The sequence below is a fragment of the Erythrolamprus reginae genome (assembly GCF_031021105.1).
Source record: "Erythrolamprus reginae isolate rEryReg1 chromosome 13 unlocalized genomic scaffold, rEryReg1.hap1 SUPER_13_unloc_5, whole genome shotgun sequence".
NCBI lineage: Eukaryota > Metazoa > Chordata > Lepidosauria > Squamata > Dipsadidae > Erythrolamprus > Erythrolamprus reginae.
In genome coordinates this window covers 248980-268792 of record NW_027248449.1, presented here as the reverse complement: position 1 = coordinate 268792, position 19813 = coordinate 248980, and the positions used below count along the sequence as shown (strand labels likewise).

The 19813-nt window shown below is 49.1% G+C and overlaps 1 protein-coding gene across 4 annotated transcripts in view; it reads left to right on the top strand.

The window, feature by feature from the left end:
* Positions 1-19045, top strand: part of MEF2D (myocyte enhancer factor 2D) — a 48421-nt gene extending 29376 nt beyond the window's left edge. For 2 of the 4 annotated variants that reach the window (XM_070730270.1, XM_070730269.1), the window contains exons 5-10: positions 273-329; positions 4352-4545; positions 5795-5815; positions 7114-7240; positions 14069-14216; positions 14500-19045. In XM_070730270.1, the coding sequence (XP_070586371.1) occupies positions 273-329; positions 4352-4545; positions 5795-5815; positions 7114-7240; positions 14069-14216; positions 14500-14869 (917 nt within the window). In that variant the 3' untranslated portion in view covers positions 14870-19045. The remainder of the gene's footprint in view (positions 1-272; positions 330-4351; positions 4546-5794; positions 5816-7113; positions 7241-14068; positions 14217-14499) is intronic. The other 2 variants (XM_070730272.1, XM_070730271.1) reach the window with 2 other exon arrangements.
* Positions 19046-19813: the final 768 nt, after the last annotated feature.

Sequence of the window (19813 nt, the reverse complement as noted above, 5' to 3'; positions counted from 1 at the left end):
TTTACAATTGTGGCCGTTATTTTTTTCCATGCGTGGGGATTGATCTGAAAAGTGACCCACGTCTGTGTCCAAACATTATTTTTGCACCCAGATGTGCTCCGGACACGATTTTGGGGATGCGGGCAGGCCTAGCCTAAGGGAGGGAGGGTGGTGGTCATTCTGCCATGATTTCCCCCCCACACCCCTTGGAAAGTGGGAGGAGTGGGTGGGCGCAGAGGAGTAAAATGTCCGAATGTGGCTCCAGACGGAACTGACCCTTGGCTTCTTCCTAGGGGCGATGCTCGGAGGGGAGCTGGGCAACACGAACGGAGCCTGCCCCAGCCCCGTGGGTGAGTAGCCGAAGCTGGAGGGGGGTCAGCAGGTGGGCCCTCCAGGAGCGAAGGGGGCCTGGGGGAGGCCTGGGTCCCAGCACCCTTGGGGAGTGGGTTCTCAGCCCCCCACCGCCTTAGGCCTTTTTGGGGGTGGCCAAGAAGGAAGGGGGGGGAGTGTTTGAGACTCCGAAGGAGCAAGTCCCTGGGGGAAGGGGGATTTGTATAAAAATATATTATTTGTTGATTTGATTTGATTTGATTTGATTTGATTTGATTTGATTTGATTTGATTTGATTTGATTTGATTTGATTTATTTTATTTTATTTTATTTTATTTTATTTTTATTTATTTATTTTTTATTTTTATTTATTTTATTTTATTTTATTTATTTTATTATTTTATTTTATTTAATTTATTTTATTATTTTATTTTATTTATTTTATGTTATGTTATTTTATGTTATGTTATTTTATGTTATGTTATGTTGTTTTGTTTTATTTTATTTTATTTTATTTATTTTATTATTTTATTTTATTTTATTTATTATTTTATTTTATTATTTTATTTTATTTTATTTATTATTTTATTTTATGTTGTTTTATTTTATTTGTAGGCCGCCCCTCTCCAAAGACTCGGGGCGGCTCACAACAACAACAACAACACAATACACAGAGTACAAATCCAATATAAGTTAAAAAAACCGAAATTTTAAACCCATAGATATTAAAAAACAATCCTTACTGCACAATCACACCATCCTCCTGTATTACAGTCAAGAAAAAAAGGTGGTAGTGGGGGGAAAGAGTTATTTCCCCCCATGCCTGGTGACATAGATAGGTCTTCAACATCTTGGGGGCAATTTGAATCTCCGGGGGGGGGGGATTTGGTTCCAGAGGGCCGGGGCCGCCACAGAGAAGGCTCTTCCCCTGGGCCCTGCCAGACGGCATTGTTCCGTCGACGGGACCCGGAGGAGGCCGACTCTGTGGGACCCGATTGGCCGCTGGGATTCATATTACATGAAGGGGAGGGGGGCTGTGGAGACCAAAGCAGAAAAGCCCCTCCCTTGCAGGGTGGGGCCCAAAACTGGTGGGGTCCAGGCCATCCAGTTTTTCCGCCTGGGTTTCACTTTATTTCTCCTCTCGGTTCGAAACCAGCCGTTTTCCCTGGGACCCCCACCCCCTCCTTCCAAGGACGCCCGTTCCGGGGGGGGTGGGGGTCTTCAGAAAAGGGGCCCCCTCCCTCTTTGGAGTGGTGGCTCTGCCCAGCCTGTCGGTGGGTGGAGGGGCAGGATTGGCGTGGCCTCTCGGGGAGGGGGGTGGGTGAGGGGCCGAGGGAAGCTGTCCAGCCTGGGGATGCTCGGACCTCCTCTGTGCCTTTGTGAGCCCCCTCCTCCCCTCTTCCCCACCCTTCCAGCAGGGGGGGCTGCCCTGGAAACCCCCCCCCCCTCCCCATGAGCTGTTTAGCTGCTGGTGCCTGGAGGACCCCAAAAACCATTTGATTTTTTCCTAAGAGGCTTCACACACTCAAAAGTTCATTTTATTTATTTATTTTGTCCAACACACAATAACACACCGTGAAGGGAATAGAATTAGAGAAAGAATAGAAGAGAGAGAATGGGATAAAATAATCAATGAAGGAATAGAAGAAGAGATATAGGAGATATAGGAGAGACAATAGGACAGGGGACGGACGGCACTCTAGACTTTATTTGGACTTCCTTTGGACTTTTGATTATGGATTGATTGATTGATTGATTGATTGATTGGTTGATTGATTGATTTTGTCCAATACACAATGAGGGTTTTAGTGGGTATACCCATAGTAAAATACACGATGAAGGTTGTAGAGGAGATACTCATAGTAAAATATATCTAACAAAGAAGAGAAGATAGAGGAATAGAACATATGAATGAAAGAATAGAAGGAGAGATAGAGGAATAGAAGGAAGGTAGAGGATATATAGGAGAGCAATAGGACAGGGGACGGAAGGCTCTCTAGGGCACTTGTACTCGCCCCTTACTGACCTCTTAGGAATCTGGAGAGGTCAACCGTGGACAGTCTAAGGGTCAAATGTTGGGGGTTAGGGGACGATACTACGGAGTCCAGTAATGAGTTCCACGCTTCAACAACCCGATGACTAAAGTCGTATTTTTTTACAGTCCAATTTGGAGCAGTTAACATTAAGTTTGAATCTGTTGTGTGCTCTTGTGTTGTTGTGGTTGAAGCTGAAGTCGTTGCCGACAGGCAATGACGTTGCAGCATAGGGTCTTGTGGGCAACACTTGTTTAAGGCGTTGTAGTTCTAGGCTTTCTAGGCCCAGTTTTGGAGAATGGACACCTGGCGAAGGCCCCAACCCCTTGGGAGCTCTGAGACAGGCAGCTGGGGATGGAGGGGGGGGGCGATGGGGGCCCCTGAGCTCTGGCCACGGTGGGGAGGGGGCCTGGGACGGAGAGAGCAGGGGGTGGGGGCTGTGCAGGGTTTCGGGGAAGGGGGATTTGGGGGAGGGGAGGCCGGGGAGGGGGATTTGGGGGGAGGGGAGGCCGCTGCCTCCCCCCAGGCCCCCTGCCAGCTCCTCCCCCCCTCCCCGCAGAGCAGCCCCCACGTCAGCTGTTGTGAGCAGCTGTTCCAGCCTGCAAGGCCCCTGAATGTCAGCATTGACGTCACCGAAACATTCCCCTCGTTCCGGGGAAACGGGAGCAGGGAGAAGGCCCTGGGCTCTCAGGACTCCGGTGCTCAGGCACAGGGGGAGGGGCAAGGGCTCGGCCTCCCTCTCCCCCCCCACACACACTTCACACGTAGGGGGCTAAATCTGCAGGGCCCCCTCCCCCCAGAGGTCTGCGGCTTGCATTGCTCTTCCTGGCCATGGTAGAGGGGGGAGGAATAAAACTCCCGGCCAGCCTGGAGGGGGGGGGGACGTCTGCCCATGTCCGAGAGGCTCGTGCCAGGGGACCGTCTCTGCCGAGCCCGCAATTCCCCTGACTCCACAGCCAACTGGGGGACGTCCGTGGGGCAGGTGAACCCGCACAGCTGCCGAGGTTGTAAGCAGCCAGGGGAAGGGGGGGGGGTCTGCAGAGCCAAGCCTGGGGAGGGTCTTCCCTGGGGGCTGGAAGGATGCCAAAGCAAGAGGGAGCAGAGAAGGAGCCCCACAGGTGCCCTTTGCTCCCTGGCAGTTGCCGTGCGCAGATGGCCCCGTGACGCTGGCGGGCTAACACCTAGGGGGTCACCCTGGGCTGGGTGGTGGGGAAGGGGTGGTGGTACCCCCGGTGGGTTCTGGGTTTGACCCAGGCAGCTCAGACTGACTTCCCAGCTTAGGGTTGGTGACCACGCTGCACAGAGCGCTGGGGAGACCCCATTTGGATTAATACTGTGTCCAGTTCTGGAGACCTCACCTACAAAAAGAGATATGGATCAAATTGAAGGGGTCCAAAGACGGGCTACAAGAATGGTGGAAGGTCTTAAGCATAAAACGTATCAGGAAAGACTTCATGGACTCCATCTGTCTAGTCTGGAGGACAGAAGGAAAAGGGGGGACACGATTGAAACATTTAAATAGGTTAAAGGGTTAAATAAGGTCCAGGAGGGTTTAAGTGTTTTTAATAGGAAACTGAACCCAAGAACAAGGGGGACACAATCTGAGGTCAGTTGGGGGGAAAGATCAAAAGCAACGCGAGAAAATATGATTTGACTGAAAGAGCAGTAGATGCTTGGAACAAACTCCCAGCAGATGTGGTTGGTGACTGAATGTAAACATGCCTGGGATAAACATAGATCCATCCTGAGATAAAATGCAGGAAATAGCACAAGGGCAGACTGGATGGACCAGGAGGTCTTTCTATGCTGTCAATATTCTAGGTTTCTATCCTTGTCCAGTCTGTCCATCCAAATGGCTTCCGGACAGCGTTGTGGCTGCCCCCTGCTCCAGGCTGGACCTTCAGGGACCGGCAAGGGAAGCTGGCCTTGCCGCCATGGAGAAGGGGAGCACCTCCACGTTTCCCGCCATGTCAGTCTCTGGAAATGGCTTTCTCCCCTCCTGCCCGCAGGCAACGGCTACGTCAGCGCCAGGGCCTCCCCGAGCCTCCTCCCCGTCTCCAACGGAAACAGCCTCGGCAAGGCCATCCCGGCAAAGTCGCCCCCGCCGCCTCCCCAGCACAGCAACCCTCTGGCCGCCAACCTCCGCAAGCCGGACCTCCGAGTCATCACCTCCCAAGGCGGGAAGGGCCTCATGCAGCACCTGGTGAGTCCAGAACACGGGCATTGCTTCCAACGGTCAGCTGGGCTTTGCTGAAGGCCCCAGACACCGTCTCCTGGCCAAGAGCCCCATCGAAGGACACCTGGGGGACTTTGATGGGGCTCTCAGGCCCTTTGGGGAAGGGGAGCGGGGTGGCCTCTCTAGGAATCTCCTGGGAGGAAACAGGGCCGGAAAAGGTGGGGAGAAGCCTCTGTGGGGCCTCACTAGGAATCTCCTGGGAGGAAACAGGGCCAGAAAAGCCTCCGTGGGTCCTCACTAGGAATCTCCTGGGAGCAAACAGGGCCAGAAAAGGTGGGGAGAAGCCTCCGTGGGTCTTCTCTAGGAATCTCCTGGGAGCAAACAGGGCCGGAAAAGGTGGGGAGAAGCTTACCTGGGTCCTCTCTAGGAATCTCCTGGGAGGAAACAGCGCCGGAAAAGGCAGCGAGAAGCCTCCCTGGGGGCTCTCTAGGAATCTCCTGGGAGCAAACAGGGCCAGAAAAGGTAGGGAGAAGCCTCCGTGGGGCCTCTCTAGGAATCTCCTGGGAGGAAACAGGGCCAGAAAAGGCTCCGTGGGGCCTCTCTAGGAATCTCCTGGGAGGAAACAGGGCCAGAAAAGGTAGGGAGAAGCCTCCGTGGGGCCTTTCTAGGAATCTCCTGGGAGGAAACAGGGCCAGAAAAGGAGGGGAGAAGCCTCCGTGGGGCCTCTCTAGGAATCTCCTGGGAGCAAACAGGGCCGGAAAAGGCGGGGAGAAGCCTCCGTGGGCCCTTTCTAGGAATCTCCTGGGAGGAAACAGGGCCGGAAAAGGCGGGGAGAAGCCTCCGTGGGGCCTCTCTAGGATTCTCCCGGGAGGAAACAGGGCCGGAAGAGGCTCGTGTTTTATGGGAACGGCCTCTCCGTGGGCAGAATTCCGTTTTCTACCAATTTGTTTTAGTTGATTAATGGCGTTGACCGGCAGCAGTGCCTCCGTCTGCGATGCCGGCAAGGGGGGGAGGGATTCTGGGTGTGGGACGTCCAACATTTGCACCCCTCTGTCCCGCATGCTGTGTCCAACGGGATCCACAAGGGCCGTTTTGGGGCCTTCGGCCAATTCTAAAACTAAGGCCACACTTTCCTGCCTGGGTGTCTTCCACCTGGACGAAAGAAATTAGACAAATTAGTGGAGTTTTTGTGAATTCCCAGCGAATGTGGGAAGCGAGGTCAGAAATTAGGAATTAAATGTAATAAGTTTCCTTTCACTTTTTGTTCTGCCTCCAGACGGACGATCAGTTGGACCTGGTGAGTTATGCATGGGGGAGGGGTGCCTTTGTGTGTGTTGGTGTGCGTCGTGTGACGGTGTGTATACACAAGGGTCTTTGGTCAACCACTGTCCTGAAAGGGTGATTTGGATGTTGGGGTCTCCCCTGGCTTCTGGCTCCTTCTGAGACCTCTGTGGGAGCTCGATGGACAACTGCATCGATTGCCTTTTTCGGTGGGGCCAGTATTGGCTCCTCTTTGACCAGGAGGAGGAAGAGGGGTTTGCCTGAATCCCCCCCAACACCTGGCTCCTTCCTTTGGGTGCTGCCTCCCTTCACTGCTCCTGGGTAGGGGGCTGCCCTGCCTGAGTCTTCCCACTAACACAGCCCAGCCCGCCCACTGGATCCGACCTCCGACCCTCGACTACGTCGGTCAGCGCTCCACGCTGGGCTAACCAATGTTAGAGTACCAAACTTCAAGCCGACTCCATGGGGCAGTGGTGGTTGTTCAGCCAACAACATAGACCAAGTGGTTCTCAACCAGGGGGTCGGGACCCCATTGGGGGTCGAACGAAAAGACAAACTTCCCTTTGGTGTTAGGAACTAAAGCTTTGGAACCTATTTTAACACTCCGACCAATCAGGCATTGACCGTGGGGGCTGTCCTTCTGACCTTCCCACCAATCAGCTTCAAGCTCTGTTGGGAGAAATGGGGCTAGACTTAGGGTTGGGGGCCACCACAACACGAGGAACTGCGTTAAAGTTTTTCCCTGCCTGGGATAAACATAGATCCACCCTAAGATAAAATACAGGAAATAATATAAGGGCAGGGGGTCTTTTTCTGCCATCAGTCTTCTACATTTCTATGTGATAGTGAACCTATGGCACGGGGGGGCCACGGGGGGTACACGGAGCCATATCTGCCGGCACGCGAGCCGTTGCCCTAGCTCAGCTCTTACATGCGTGTGTGTGCCGGCCAGCTGATTTTTGGCTCGCACAGAGGCTCTGGGAGGGCGTTTTTGGCTTCCAGGAGCCTCCGGGAGGATGGGAGAGGCCATTTTTACCCTCCAAAAGCTCCCAGGAAGCCTTTGCAGCCTGGGGAGGGCGAAAAACCAGCCTCCTGGGCCCACCAGAAGTTGGGAAACGTGCCGTTTCTGGCCTCCAGGGGACCTCCGGGGAGCAGGGGGAGCTGTTTTCGCCCTCCCCAGGCCTTGAATGATGGGTGTGGGCTCTCGCGCATGTGTGATAGCGCGCATGGATGCTGTTTCGGCCCCCTCACTGCCGTATCTCAATCCTCTTCTCTTTCCTTCCTTCCTTCCTTCCTTTCTCTCTCCCTGAGCAGAATGCCCAAAGACTCATGGTGTCCCAAGCCACGCATTCTTTGACCACGCCGGTCGTCTCGGTGGCCACGCCCAGCCTGCTGACCCAGGGGCTGCCCTTCTCGGCCATGCCCACGGCATACAACACAGGTGAGGCCCCTGCCTGGAGACTCTTGGGATGGATCCAGTGAAAGGCTGCCAAAAATGTTGCTACGACACTGTGGGTGTGACTTGTTTTGTGGGTGTGGCTTGCCGGCCATGGGACCAGGTGGGAGTGGCTTGAACAGGGGTGGCTTAAAGGTCATGGGACTGGCTTAAAGGTGGACAACTTGACGTCCTTCACGTCAAGGGTTTGGGTGAGGGTTCCTGGCTTCTCCTCGGCTCAATTTCCCTATCGATTTAATATTACAGAATATCCAAAATATACTATTTAATCCTGTGTATATATGCCATACCAGTGCATACATATTATTATTATTATTATTATTATTATTATTATTATTATTTATTTATTTATTCATTTATTCATTCATTTATTCATTCATTTATTCATTCATTTATTTATTACAGGCACACAAAAATATACATTATCTACAATATAAACTGTATGTGTATGTACGCACACACACGCACACAAAATTATACACATTCAACCTCATTTACTGTGACAGGAAAAACAGACCCAGAACCCAGAAGGGGGGGGAAAGGGGGGGGGATCAAATTTTTGATGGATGGACCCTCCCAAGCGGAGGTCAGAGCCAGGCCGCTGTTTGACTGCTCTATGAGTGGAACGTGGCGGTCGAAGGACCTCAGCGTGAATCGGCCATCGTGTTATTAAGCCCTGTTAATTAATTAATTCCATTAATTCCCTGTGGAAATCCTCAATCACCCAGGTCAAGGTCACCCCAAAGGGGCTTTTCAAAAGGCAATTGGACTTTCTTGGGTTTTTTCCCTTCAAGTCCTTTGGCTCCTCTGAAGAAGCTTCTTGGGTGAGAAGTGTAACCTCTCCAAGAAACAAAAAAGAAACAAAGGAAGTCCAGTTATTGAGGGACCCTCTCGTGGGATGGCTGGCATTGCAGATTTTGGCCTTCCCAGGGCTGCGTTAAGAAGCAAGCCGCGGAAGACGTTTTTCGGAAGGGAGGGGAAAACGGTGCCTTTTAAACAAGCAGCGTTTCGGTGGGGGCCGCATTCTGGGAGGGGCTTTCCACAGAGGGCGGGGCCTGATGCTGTTCCAGAGAAGCCAAGCACCGGGAAGGCCTGGGAGTAGCCCAAGGCTCCCCTGGCTACCTGGCGTGAGAGGCACCTGTCCCAGGTGTGAGTCACGCTGCTCCCTCTAGGGAGCCGGTCACCTGTTCACGTTGTGTCATTTGGCAACCTTTCCCCAGTGCCAACTGACACAACGTGGACAGTGCCGTCTCCTCACCCTTCCAGCTCCCCTCCTGCAGCTGTTGGGAAGGAGCCTCTGCCCAGTAGGCCAGTGACTCAGCCCCTCCCTTGTTGCCGGGGGGGGGGGGTCCGTCTGGAACTGTGTCTCCCCCCTCCCCCCGCCTTTTGCCTGCAGTGCTGGGAGTTTCAAGGTGGTGGAGAGAAACTCCGGGTGTCGAAATTCAATGCAGGGCGATGACAGGTCTGTCGTCCAGACTCACCCCATAGCAGGCTGGGGCGTGTCGTAGGTTGTGCGGAATTAGCTATGCAGGCAAACAGGCCCCGGTTTCCTTCTTTCTCCCCGTCAGGGGCTCCCTTCTTCAATTGGGGGTGGGGGGGGGGCTCAGGGGAAGAGGAAGAAGAGCCCCCACTCCCTTTCTGTAGCTTCCTTCCAAGGAGACCCAAAGGAAGGTCTCCGGGATTCTCTCGGCTGGTGCGGCTCCACCCGGAGTCCATCCCAGCTCTACCATTGGCATCTGAGGTCACGCAGCAGAACCCTAGGCGTAGGAAGGGACCGTCGGGGTCATCTAGTCCGGCCCCCGAAGCCCAGTGCACAAGAGGCCTCCTAGTTTTATCCTTGAAGGTCTCCAGCGATGGGTCCCACGCAACTCCGGGAGGAAAGCTCTTCCACTCCGGTAGGGGAGGAGGGAAAATCCCTCTTTAGAGTTTGTTTGTTTATTTATTGGATTTATTTTTTTTAAAGTAATTTTTATTGAATTTTATACATTAAAAAAAAAGTACAAACACAACATATAAACAAACATCAACACAAAACACAAATATTTTTCAACTAAGTTAACATCCGACTTTTTCCTCCTTATCCGCCTGCTATAAGATTATATATCTATAGATATAGTCTAATATCGTACACAATTTCGTTGTAAATCAGTTTCCCTTTCTCCATTTGTACCACGATGTCCAGATATCATAATAGTCCAAATCTTTTTTTATCATTTATTGCCAGAGTTGACCGGTCCATTTCTGCATTCCATTATTTCTCTATCTTCCGGTATCCTTGGATCGTTCCATTTTTATGCACATATAATTCTTGCTGCTGTCACAATATGTAACAGCAGATATTTTATGTTTCTTGGGTAAGTTTTCTTTATAAAGGGAATTATTTTTAATTAGGTTCTTATTTAATTTGGTTTTTTAAATTTGGCGATATTTGGGATATACTATATGGTGAGCTCCCCCCCTTTTTTTGCCCCCTCTATATATATTGTAGATTTTTTTTAAAAAAATAATAATTTAAATACCGCGTTGGAGATATTTTCTCCCTTTTTTTCCCCCCCTTAAGGTTCTTTTTCCTTTTCTCTTTTATTTTAAAGGGCATTTATTACGAAAGAGGGTTTAAAGCATAGATGAAAATCGACATGGAGGAGATTTTTGAGAAAACCGAAGCATTTCGATCTAATTAATTCGACGTGATTAAGAATAGTCACAGCCTAAAATGTATACAGTCCTTTTTAAAAAAAAAAAAACTTTTTTTAACCATATGAAGAATTGGAATAATTTATTTTTTTGGGGGTCCTATATGTTAAATCGTAAGGAGGTGGCGTTGGTTAATCTGCGTCTACCGAAATTGCAAAAAAAGTGATATATTATAAATTAATTTTAATATTTAATATTTTATACTGTAAGTTATTAGATTTGTTATAAACTGTTTTTAATTGTGTTGTGAGCCGCCCCGAGGCTACGGAAAGGGGCGGCATACAAATCTAATAAATAATAATAATAATAATAATAATAATAATAATAATAATAATAATAATAATTTGAAATTAATGGTATCTTTTTTTTTCTGTACACGTAATTGGAGAAGAAAAATAACATTTAAAAAATTTGCCCAAAGCCTCCGCAGAGAAGGTCCTCCAGCCAAGCTGCGTCCCTCGGCTAGGAAGAGGGGAGGGCCATTGTGCCCCCCACCCCAGAGAGAGTGGGACACGGCTGGACAGGGAGACCCTCCTTCTGCCCACCTCCCCCCCCCCCTCTAGTGGGAGAGCAACAGCCAGTTGGGGGCCTTTGGGTCCCAACAGCCGCCCTGCGTTGATCAGGAGCCCTTCTGTGGCGGCGGCTGCTTTGAGTGGCAGGGAGGATGGCCCCCCCAAGCCCCCGCAGCCACCCAAGGCGGTAAGGGAGGCCAAGAGAGATCCGAGGACGCCATCTAGTGGCCTGTCATTTTTGGAAGCTACCAAGAGCCGTCTTTCACCACCTTGAGAACTATAACAATAATAATAATAATAATAATAATAATAATAATAATAATAATAATAATAATACAAAATCCAGCATAGTGATCTCGTTTGCTGTGTTGTACTGACATAATAATAATAATAATAATAATAATAATAATAATAATAATAATACAAAATCCAGCATAGTGATCTCATTTGCTGTGTTGTACTGACATAATAATAATAATAATAATAATAATAATAATAATAATAATAATAACAAAATCCAGCATAGTGATCTCGTTTGCTGTGTTGTACTGACATAATAATAATAATAATAATAATAATAATAATAATAATAATAATAATAATAATAATACAAAATCCAGCATAGTGATCTCATTTGCTGTGTTGTACTGACATAATAATAATAATAATACTAATAATAATAATAATACAAAATCCAGCATAGTGATCTCATTTGCTGTGTTGTACTGACATAATAATAATAATAATAATAATAATAATAATAATAATACAAAATCCAGCATAGTGATCTTGTTTGCTGTGTTGTACTGAAATAATAATAATAATAATAATAATAATAATACAAAATCCAGCATAGTGATCTCATTTGCTGTGTTGTACTGACATAATAATAATAATAATAATAATAATAATAATAATAATAATAATAATAATAATACAAAATCCAGCATAGTGATCTTGTTTGCTGTGTTGTACTGACATAATAATAATAATAATAATAATAATACAAAATCCAGCATAGTGATCTCGTTTGCTGTGTTGTACTGACATAATAATAATAATAATAATAATAATAATAATAATAATAATAATACTACAAAATCCAGCATAGGGATCTCGTTTGCTGTGTTGTACTGACATAATAATAATAATAATAATAATAATAATAATAATAATAATACAAAATCCAGCATAGTGATCTCATTTGCTGTGTTGTACTGACATAATAATAATAATAATAATAATAATAATAATAATAATAATAATAATACAAAATCCAGCATAGTGATCTCGTTTGCTGTGTTGTACTGACATAATAATAATAATAATAATAATAATAATAATAATAATAATAATACAAAATCCAGCATAGTGATCTCGTTTGCTGTGTTGTACTGACATAATAATAATAATAATAATAATAATAATAATAATAATAATAATACAAAATCCAGCATAGTGATCTCGTTTGCTGTGTTGTACTGACATAATAATAATAATAATAATAATAATAATAATAATAATAATAATACATTTATTTAATTTACTTAATACACACCAAATCTTAGCAGTGATCTTAATCAGGTATACTTTTGTAAAAAAATTCCCTTTTATATCCCAAACTCTGACCCTTACATTCCAAGTTTTTTCTATCACTTATTGGCTCTATTTTTCCTTTTTTTCCCTTTTCCCCAACCAGTTATAACAGTTCATAAATTCTTCTTCGTCTCTTATTTTTTATTTTCCTTAGTAAGACCGTCCATTTCCGCACCTGATATTGTTTTTCCGAGAGTGTCTTCTTCCGTGGAATGGTTTCATTTTTCCAGGGTTGTGCGGTCACTATCCTCGCAGCTGCTGTTGTGTGTGGGGGGTTAAGTAGAATTCATTGTTGGTGTGTCTGGGTGCAGCCAGAGTTTAAGGAAGAGTGTGTATGTGTGATACAGCCAGTAACGACACAGACTTACAATGCTGAACAAGTATTATTTACATATATACGTATTTACAAGCACAAAGCAGAAATAATCAACAATAAGCACATAGAAACACAGAAGACGGACGGCAGAAAAAGACCTCATGGTCCATCTCGTCTGCCCTTATACTATTTCCTGTATTTTATCCTAGGATGGATCTATGTTTATCCCAGGCATGGAAGTTTGTTCCAAGCCTCTACTACTCTTTCAGTGAAATAATATTTTCTCATGTTAGAAAAATAGAAGACTGACGGCAGAAAAAGACCTCATGGTCCATCTCGTCTGCCCTTATACTAATTCCTGTATTTTATCTTAGGATGGATCTATGTTTATCCCAGGCATGGAAGTTTGTTCCAAGCCTCTACTACTCTTTCAGTGAAATAATATTTTCTCATGTTAGAAACCTAGAAGACTGACGGCAGAAAAAGACCTCATGGTCCATCTCGTCTGCCCTTATACTGTTTCCTGTATTTTATCTTAGGATGGATCTATGTTTATCCCAGGCAGGTTTCAATTCGGTGACTGTGGATTGACCTACCACGTCTGCTGGAAGTTTGTTCCAAGCATCTACGACTCTTTCAGTCAAATCATATTATCTCACGTTGCTTTTGATCTTTCCCCCCAAATAACTTCAGATGGTGTCCCCTTGTTCTTGGGTTCACTTTCCTATTAAAAACACTTCCCTCCTGGACCTTATTTAACCCTTTAACATATTTAAATCTTTCGATCCTGTCCCCCCTTTTCCTTCTGTCCTCCAGACTCTACAGATGGAGTCCATGAAGTCTTTCCTGGTCAGTTTTATGGCTTAAGACCTTCCACCATTCTTGTAGCCCGTCTTTGGACCCCTTCAATTTGATCAAAATCTTTTTGTAGGTGAGGCCTCCAGAACTGGACACAGTATTATTCCAAATGGGGTCTCACCAGCGCTCTATATAGCGGGATCATAATCTCCCTCTTCCTGCTTGTTATACCTCTATCTATGCAGCCAAGCATCCTACTTGCCTTTCCTACCGCCCGACCACACTGCTCACCCATTTGGAGACTGTCAGAAATCACTGCCCCTAAATCCTTCTCTTCTGAAGTTTCTCCTAACACAGAACTGCCAATGCAATACTCAGATGGAGGATTCCTTTTTCCCAAGTGCATCATTTGACATTCGGAAACATTCAACTGCAGTTTCCATTGCTTTGACCATTTATCTAGTAAAGCTAAATCCTTTGCCATATTACATATTACAGACCCCCTCCATATTGCAACTGTAAAAATACAAACTACGATAGGTAGTTTAACATACATGGCAACCACATATATCGGTGTGTACCGTGTACTAACAGTCTTTGTCAAAGTACTCATGGGCTAGCAAAAATAATTCGGGATTCTTTCCTACTTTTCTCTCTAACCATGAATGAATTGTTCCCCAGTATCTCTTGATTTTCCCACAAGGTCATGACCGGCGCCTTAAATGGCCCCTGAATCAAACGGCCAAGCAGCGCAATCCGTCCTGGGCCAGTTGGAATTTCTGGGTAGCCTCCAAGGGCAGCTCCCTGTGGGAGCACTGTGCGGTAGTCAAGCTGTGCAGGCCGGGTGTAAGGCATTCGACTGGGAACGCTGGTCCTGACCTCCCTGCTTCCTTCCAGACTACCAGCTGAGCAGCGCGGACCTCTCCTCCCTGACGGCCTTCAGCTCGCCCACCGGCCTCTCCCTGGGCAGCCTCTCGGCCTGGCAGCCCCAGCCGCAACAGCTGCCCCAGCCCCAGCAGATCCCGGCGTCCCTCAGCAACTTAATGTGAGTGGGGGCAGTTTGAATCTCCTGGGGGAGTTGATTCCACAGGGCCGGAGCTGCCACAGAGAAGGCTCTTCCCCTGGGTCCCGCCAGATGACATTGTTTAGTCGACGGGACCCGGAGAAGGCCGACTCTGTGGGACCTCATCAGTCGCTGGGATTCGTGCGACAGAGGGCCATTCCGGAGATATCCTGGTCCGATGCCGTGCAGGGCCTTATAGGTCATCACCAACACTTTGAATTCTGTCCGGAAACTGACCGGCCACCCCTCCTCCTTCCTCCACCAGACAAGGAAGCCACCTGCCCCACGCGGCCACCACCGCTTCCCTCTCCGCCGCCACCTTGACCGTCAACACCAGCCCCGGCATCAGCATCAAGTCGGAGCCCGTCTCGCCCAGCCGTGAGCGCAACAGCTGCACCCCGCTCTCCTCCTCCGCCTCCTTCCCACACCAGGCCCGCCACGAGCCCAGCGGACGCTCGCCCGTGGACAGTCTCAGCAGCAACGCCAGCTCCTACGAGGGGCCCCCCGAGCGGGAAGACCCCTCCCGGGCCGACTTCGGCGCCTCCTCCCTCCGGCTCCTGAGACCCGGCACCGAGGGGGCCGAGGGGGAGAACCCCTCCCTCAAACGCATGCGGTTGGACGCCTGGGCCACGTAACTCCCCACCACCACCGCCACCTGGCCCCCCTCTTTCCTGCAGGGGGCTCTCGGCTTTCCCACCCACCCCCCACACACGGGTCGCGTCGGTGGGAGGGCGGTTGACGAGGAGGGAGGGGGGAGGGGAGGCATGGGGAGGGGGCTTATTATCAACTGCCTGAAAAATAGCTTTAGGATTTTGTAGGCGTCTGTTCTAGAACCTTATGCAGTACGAAAAAGGGCCCAGGACCCCCCTCCCTCCGTCTCGGGACTCCGGGTGACCGCTGGCCCTGCGGGAGGGTCAGGCCGGGGGGGCGGGGTGGAGGGGAGAGGAGTGCCTTTGGGGGCCCAGAGAGGGCTGAGAGAGGAGACAGGCCGTGTGGGGGGCCCGCACGATTCCCTCCAAGGCCAGGAGGGGAAGGGTCCCACCTGCTCCCTTGGGAGGGTTATCAGTGCTGGGGCTATTCAGGTGGGACCGGGGGGTGCGCTCGCCCCCGTGGCTCCGAGTGCTGGCGGAGTCCAGCACAATTCTGCTACTGCGCCTGAGCAAAATCGCGCGCGGACACAAGCAAGGGCGACCGTGTTTCGGCACAGTAAGCGTGGAGTCCAGCGCAGTCCTGCCACTGCACCACGGGCGTCCCTGCACATCCACGCGTGACTTCACTCCCTGCCCAGGTGCTGTGGCAGAATCGCACTGGACTCCGCCAGCACTCAGAGCCACGGGGGGCGAGCACAGCTCTCCGTCCTCCCTTAGGAGGTCATCCAGGTCAACGAAGGTTGGAGAAATGCAATAGCTTTTGGGGGTTGGGGGGGGCGCTCTCTCGTCCGTTCTTTCCAAACTTTTGATAGTCTGGGCCACCCCCCCTTGGAGAAACTACGGAGGCCCCCCTCGCTCCGAAACCCACGGAGACCACACTCAACAGGCCCCGCAGCGCAAGGAAGCCTGTTTTTGCCCTGGGAACCGGAGACGGCAGCTGCCATTGGGTGGGGGAGAGTTCGCAGGGGGCGACTGGTCAGTGATGCCGTTGTGGGGCATTTGCCGGAGGGACGAGAGCCTCAGGACCCCTTTTCACCCACTGCATTGCGCCCACTAGATTCTCAGAGTCCCCTCTGGGTCCAATGAAAGCGCCCCCTTGTTTCCCTTCTGAGTGGTCCCCATAACCCAGCGTGGAAAGGAGAAGCCGCCGTGGGGGGCAGAGGAAAGAGGGCTGAGAGCAGCTGAGCCTTCCTGGCCGGACGGCCTGGACTAAGCCAGCGGGGGCATTTTGGCATCAGCGTTTCTAGGGCAGGGGTAGGCCAAGTGGGGTCCTCTATGACCCGTGGACTTCAACTCCCAGGATTCCTGAGCTAGCGTTCTTGGCTCAGGAATTCTGGGAGTTGAAGTCCACGAGTCCTAGAAGGGCCAACTTGGCCTACCCCTAGCACTAGAAGACCTCCAAGGTCCCTTCCAGCCCTGGAATTCTATGATCTTGGACAGGGACTGGTAGGCAAAGTTGGCTCTTCTATGAGATATGGACTTCAACTCCCAGGATTCCTCAGCTAGCGTTATTGGCTCAAGAATTCTGGGAGTTGAAGTCTACAAGTCATAGAAGGGCCAACTTGGCCTACCGCTAGACTGGAAGACCTCCAAAGTCCCTTCCAGCCCTGTGACTCTATGATCTTGGGCAGGGACTGGTAGGCAAAGTTGGCTCTCCTGTGAGATATGGACTTCAACTCCCAGGATTCCCGAGATAGTGTTCTTGGCTCAGGAATTCTGGGAGTTGAAGTCCACAGGTCCTAGAAGGGCCAACTTGGCCTACCCCTAGCACTAGAAGACCTCCAAGGTCCCTTCCAGCCCTGGAATTCTATGATCTTGGGCAGGGACTGGTAGGCAAAGTTGGCTCTTCTATGAGATATGGACTTCAACTCCCAGGATTCCTCAACTAGCGTTATTGGCTCAAGAATTCTGGGAGTTGAAGTCCACAAGTCATAGAAGGGCCAACTTGGCCTACCGCTAGACTGGAAGACCTCCAAAGTCCCTTCCAGCCCTGTGACTCTATGATCTTGGGCAGGGACTGGTAGGCAAAGTTGGCTCTTCTATGAGATATGGACTTCAACTCCCAGGATTCCTCAGCTAGCGTTATTGGCTCAGGAATTCTGGGAGTTGAAGTCTACAAGTCATAGAAGGGCCAACTTGGCCTACCCCTAGCACTAGAAGACCTCCAAGGTCCCTTCCAGCCCTGGAATTCTATGATCTTGGGCAGGGACTGGTAGGCAAAGTTGGCTCTCCTGTGAGATATGGACTTCAACTCCCAGGATTCCCGAGATAGTGTTCTTGGCTCAGGAATTCTGGGAGTTGAAGTCCACAGGTCCTAGAAGAGTGGGGGGATGGAAAGACCAAGGCCCTGGGCTCATAATCTGAAAGCTCAGGCCGGAGCGGAAACCCTGCAATACCTGACGGGGGTCCTGGGCCCTTCCCTGCTCCTGGGGATTGTGGGTGGGGGGCTTTCCTGGCTGAGCCTCCCCCTTCCTTGATGCTCACCTCAATCCGATGGCTCCGGGGCCACTTCGGAGGAGGCCTCGCTGGGATTGGGCTGCCGACTCTTTTCCCCCCCCTCGCTCTCTCTGGGGGCAAAGGGCCCAATTAAGTGTGGGGCAGCAAAGCTGTGGAAGGGGGGGCTTTAATGTCTGCCCCCCCTCTCTTATGTTTGCAAACCCCCTCCCCCCCCGTGTCCCACTGTAGGGATTTAAGGATTTGTTTGCTCAGGAATCTCGCATTCGTGGTGGAAGGGCTGTTGGGAAGCTCCCGGGGGGGGGGGGAGGTCGCCGCCCCCTAAAGGAGGACAAGGGTCCGGTTCCAAGCGGAAGCATCCAATCATGGTTTGTAGATCTTGGTTTGTGCATCCTTGGTGTTTTGGGTTTGTCTTGACTTGCCTCCCTTTGGGACCAGGGGGCGTCCTTGGGTTACGACGGACGGGGGGCAAATCCCTTCGGACCTTGAGGTGGGGAGGGGGCCGTCCGACCTTCCCACACGGACCCCACTCCACTCCACTTCCAGTCTAGGCATCGAATCCATTCCCTTCGGCCGGGAGCCCTTCGGTCCGCGGAGGGTCAGGCTTGGCCTGGGAGCTCCAGTGTCCAAAGTGCAGGAGAAAGCCCCCCCCCCCCCCCGTTGGCTTCAGTCACCGACGGGTTGAAGGCAGCGAATGCGAGGAGCTCCCTCCTGTCTGCCCTACAAGGGGTGGCCCCCCTGGGCCTCATTGCACTCTCCTTGGGGGGCAGAAAATGGGTTTGGCCTTGGGGGGGTCACTACGTCCAAAGAAGGGGCTGCCCGGTCCAGCCACCAGGTTGGTGGTTGGGGGCATCTGAAGAAGCCCAAAATTCCTTCCCTCACACCTGTCCATTCTTTCATGGAGGTGGGGTCTCTCCCTTCCTTCCTTCCTTCCTTTCCTTCCTTCCTTCCTTCCTTCCTTCGCTTTCTTTCTTTCTCTTCCTTCTTTCCTTCTCCTTCCTTCTCTTTCTTTCTCTTCCTTCCTTCGCTTTCTTTCTTTCTCTTCCTTCTTTCCTTCTCCTTCCTTCTCTTTCTTTCTCTTCCTTCCTTCCTTCGCTTTCTTTCTTTCTCTTCCTTCTTTACTCTTCGCTTTCTTTCTTTCTCTTCCTTCCTTCCTTCCTTCTCCTTCCTTTCTTCCTTCTCTTTCTTTCTCTTCTTTCCTTCCTTCCTTCCCTCCCACCATTCCTTCCTTCCTTCCTTCTCCTTCCTTCCTTCCTTTGCTTTCTTTCTCTTCTTTCCTTCCTTCCTTCTCTTTCTTTCTCTTCCTTCCTTCGCTTTCTTTCTTTCTCTTCCTTCTTTCCTTCCTTCCTTCTCCTTCCTTTCTTCCTTCCTTCTCTTTCTTTCTCTTCTTTCCTTCCTTCCTTCCTTCCTATCCTTCCTTCCTTCTCTTTCTTTCTTTCTCTTCCTTCTTTCCTTCCTTCCTTCCTTCTCCTTCCTTTCTTCCTTCTCTTTCTTTCTCTTCTTTCCTTCCTTCCTTCCTATCCTTCCTTCCTTCTCTTTCTTTCTCTTCCTTCCTTCGCTTTCTTTCTTTCTCTTCCTTCTTTCCTTCCTTCCTTCCTTCCTTCTCCTTCCTTCCTTCCTTCTCCTTCCTTTCTTCCTTCTCTTTCTTTCTCTTCTTTCCTTCCTTCCCTCTTTCCTTCCTTCCCTCCCACCATTCCTTCCTTCCCTCTCCCTCCCTCCCTCCCGCCACCTCCTCGTTTCTCGAAAGGCAAAAGAATGACAATCTTACGAAACCAACCCCCTTGTTTGTATTTCTATAAATATATTTCTCGAGAGCTTTTAATTTTATTTTTCTCGTGTTTCATCCCGTACTGTTGACAGTTACATTGTGTATAATTTTTTTTTTTTTAATTTGAGGGGGGGAAAATGGCATTTGTATAGGGTTTTAGTTTTAAAACAAAAGTTATCTATATATATAAATATAAATATATATTATATATTTTCCATTTTTAAAAAAAAAAGGGGTGTTGCAACGAAAACACAAAATTGCACGATTTAGGAATAAAAAATGACCTTAGGTGAAAATGCTGCAGTTTTTAGAGACGTGGGGGGGGGAGGGGAACGAGCTTATTTATTCTCAAAAAAAAATGTACAACGCATGAGAGAAAAAACATTTACAAAAAAAGGCGGAAAAAAAAGACAAAAAAATTGTAACCCGAACAAAGCGTAGCAGCGTTAAATAATTTCAAACTACAAAAAAAAAAACAGCTAATATATTGTGTTTGGCTTTTTCTTTTGGTTTTTAAATGTTTCCCTTTATTTTATTTCCTTTGAGAATGAAATACAATAGTGTATATTTTCATATAAGGAGTATGCACTGATATGTTTAGAAAATGATATATATTACTTTCTAAAAGCCTGGTTACTTAACCAAAGTCTGTTTACGGCTCTTTTCCTTGGCTTGAAATGCGGGGGTGGCGAGCGCTGGGTTGGACG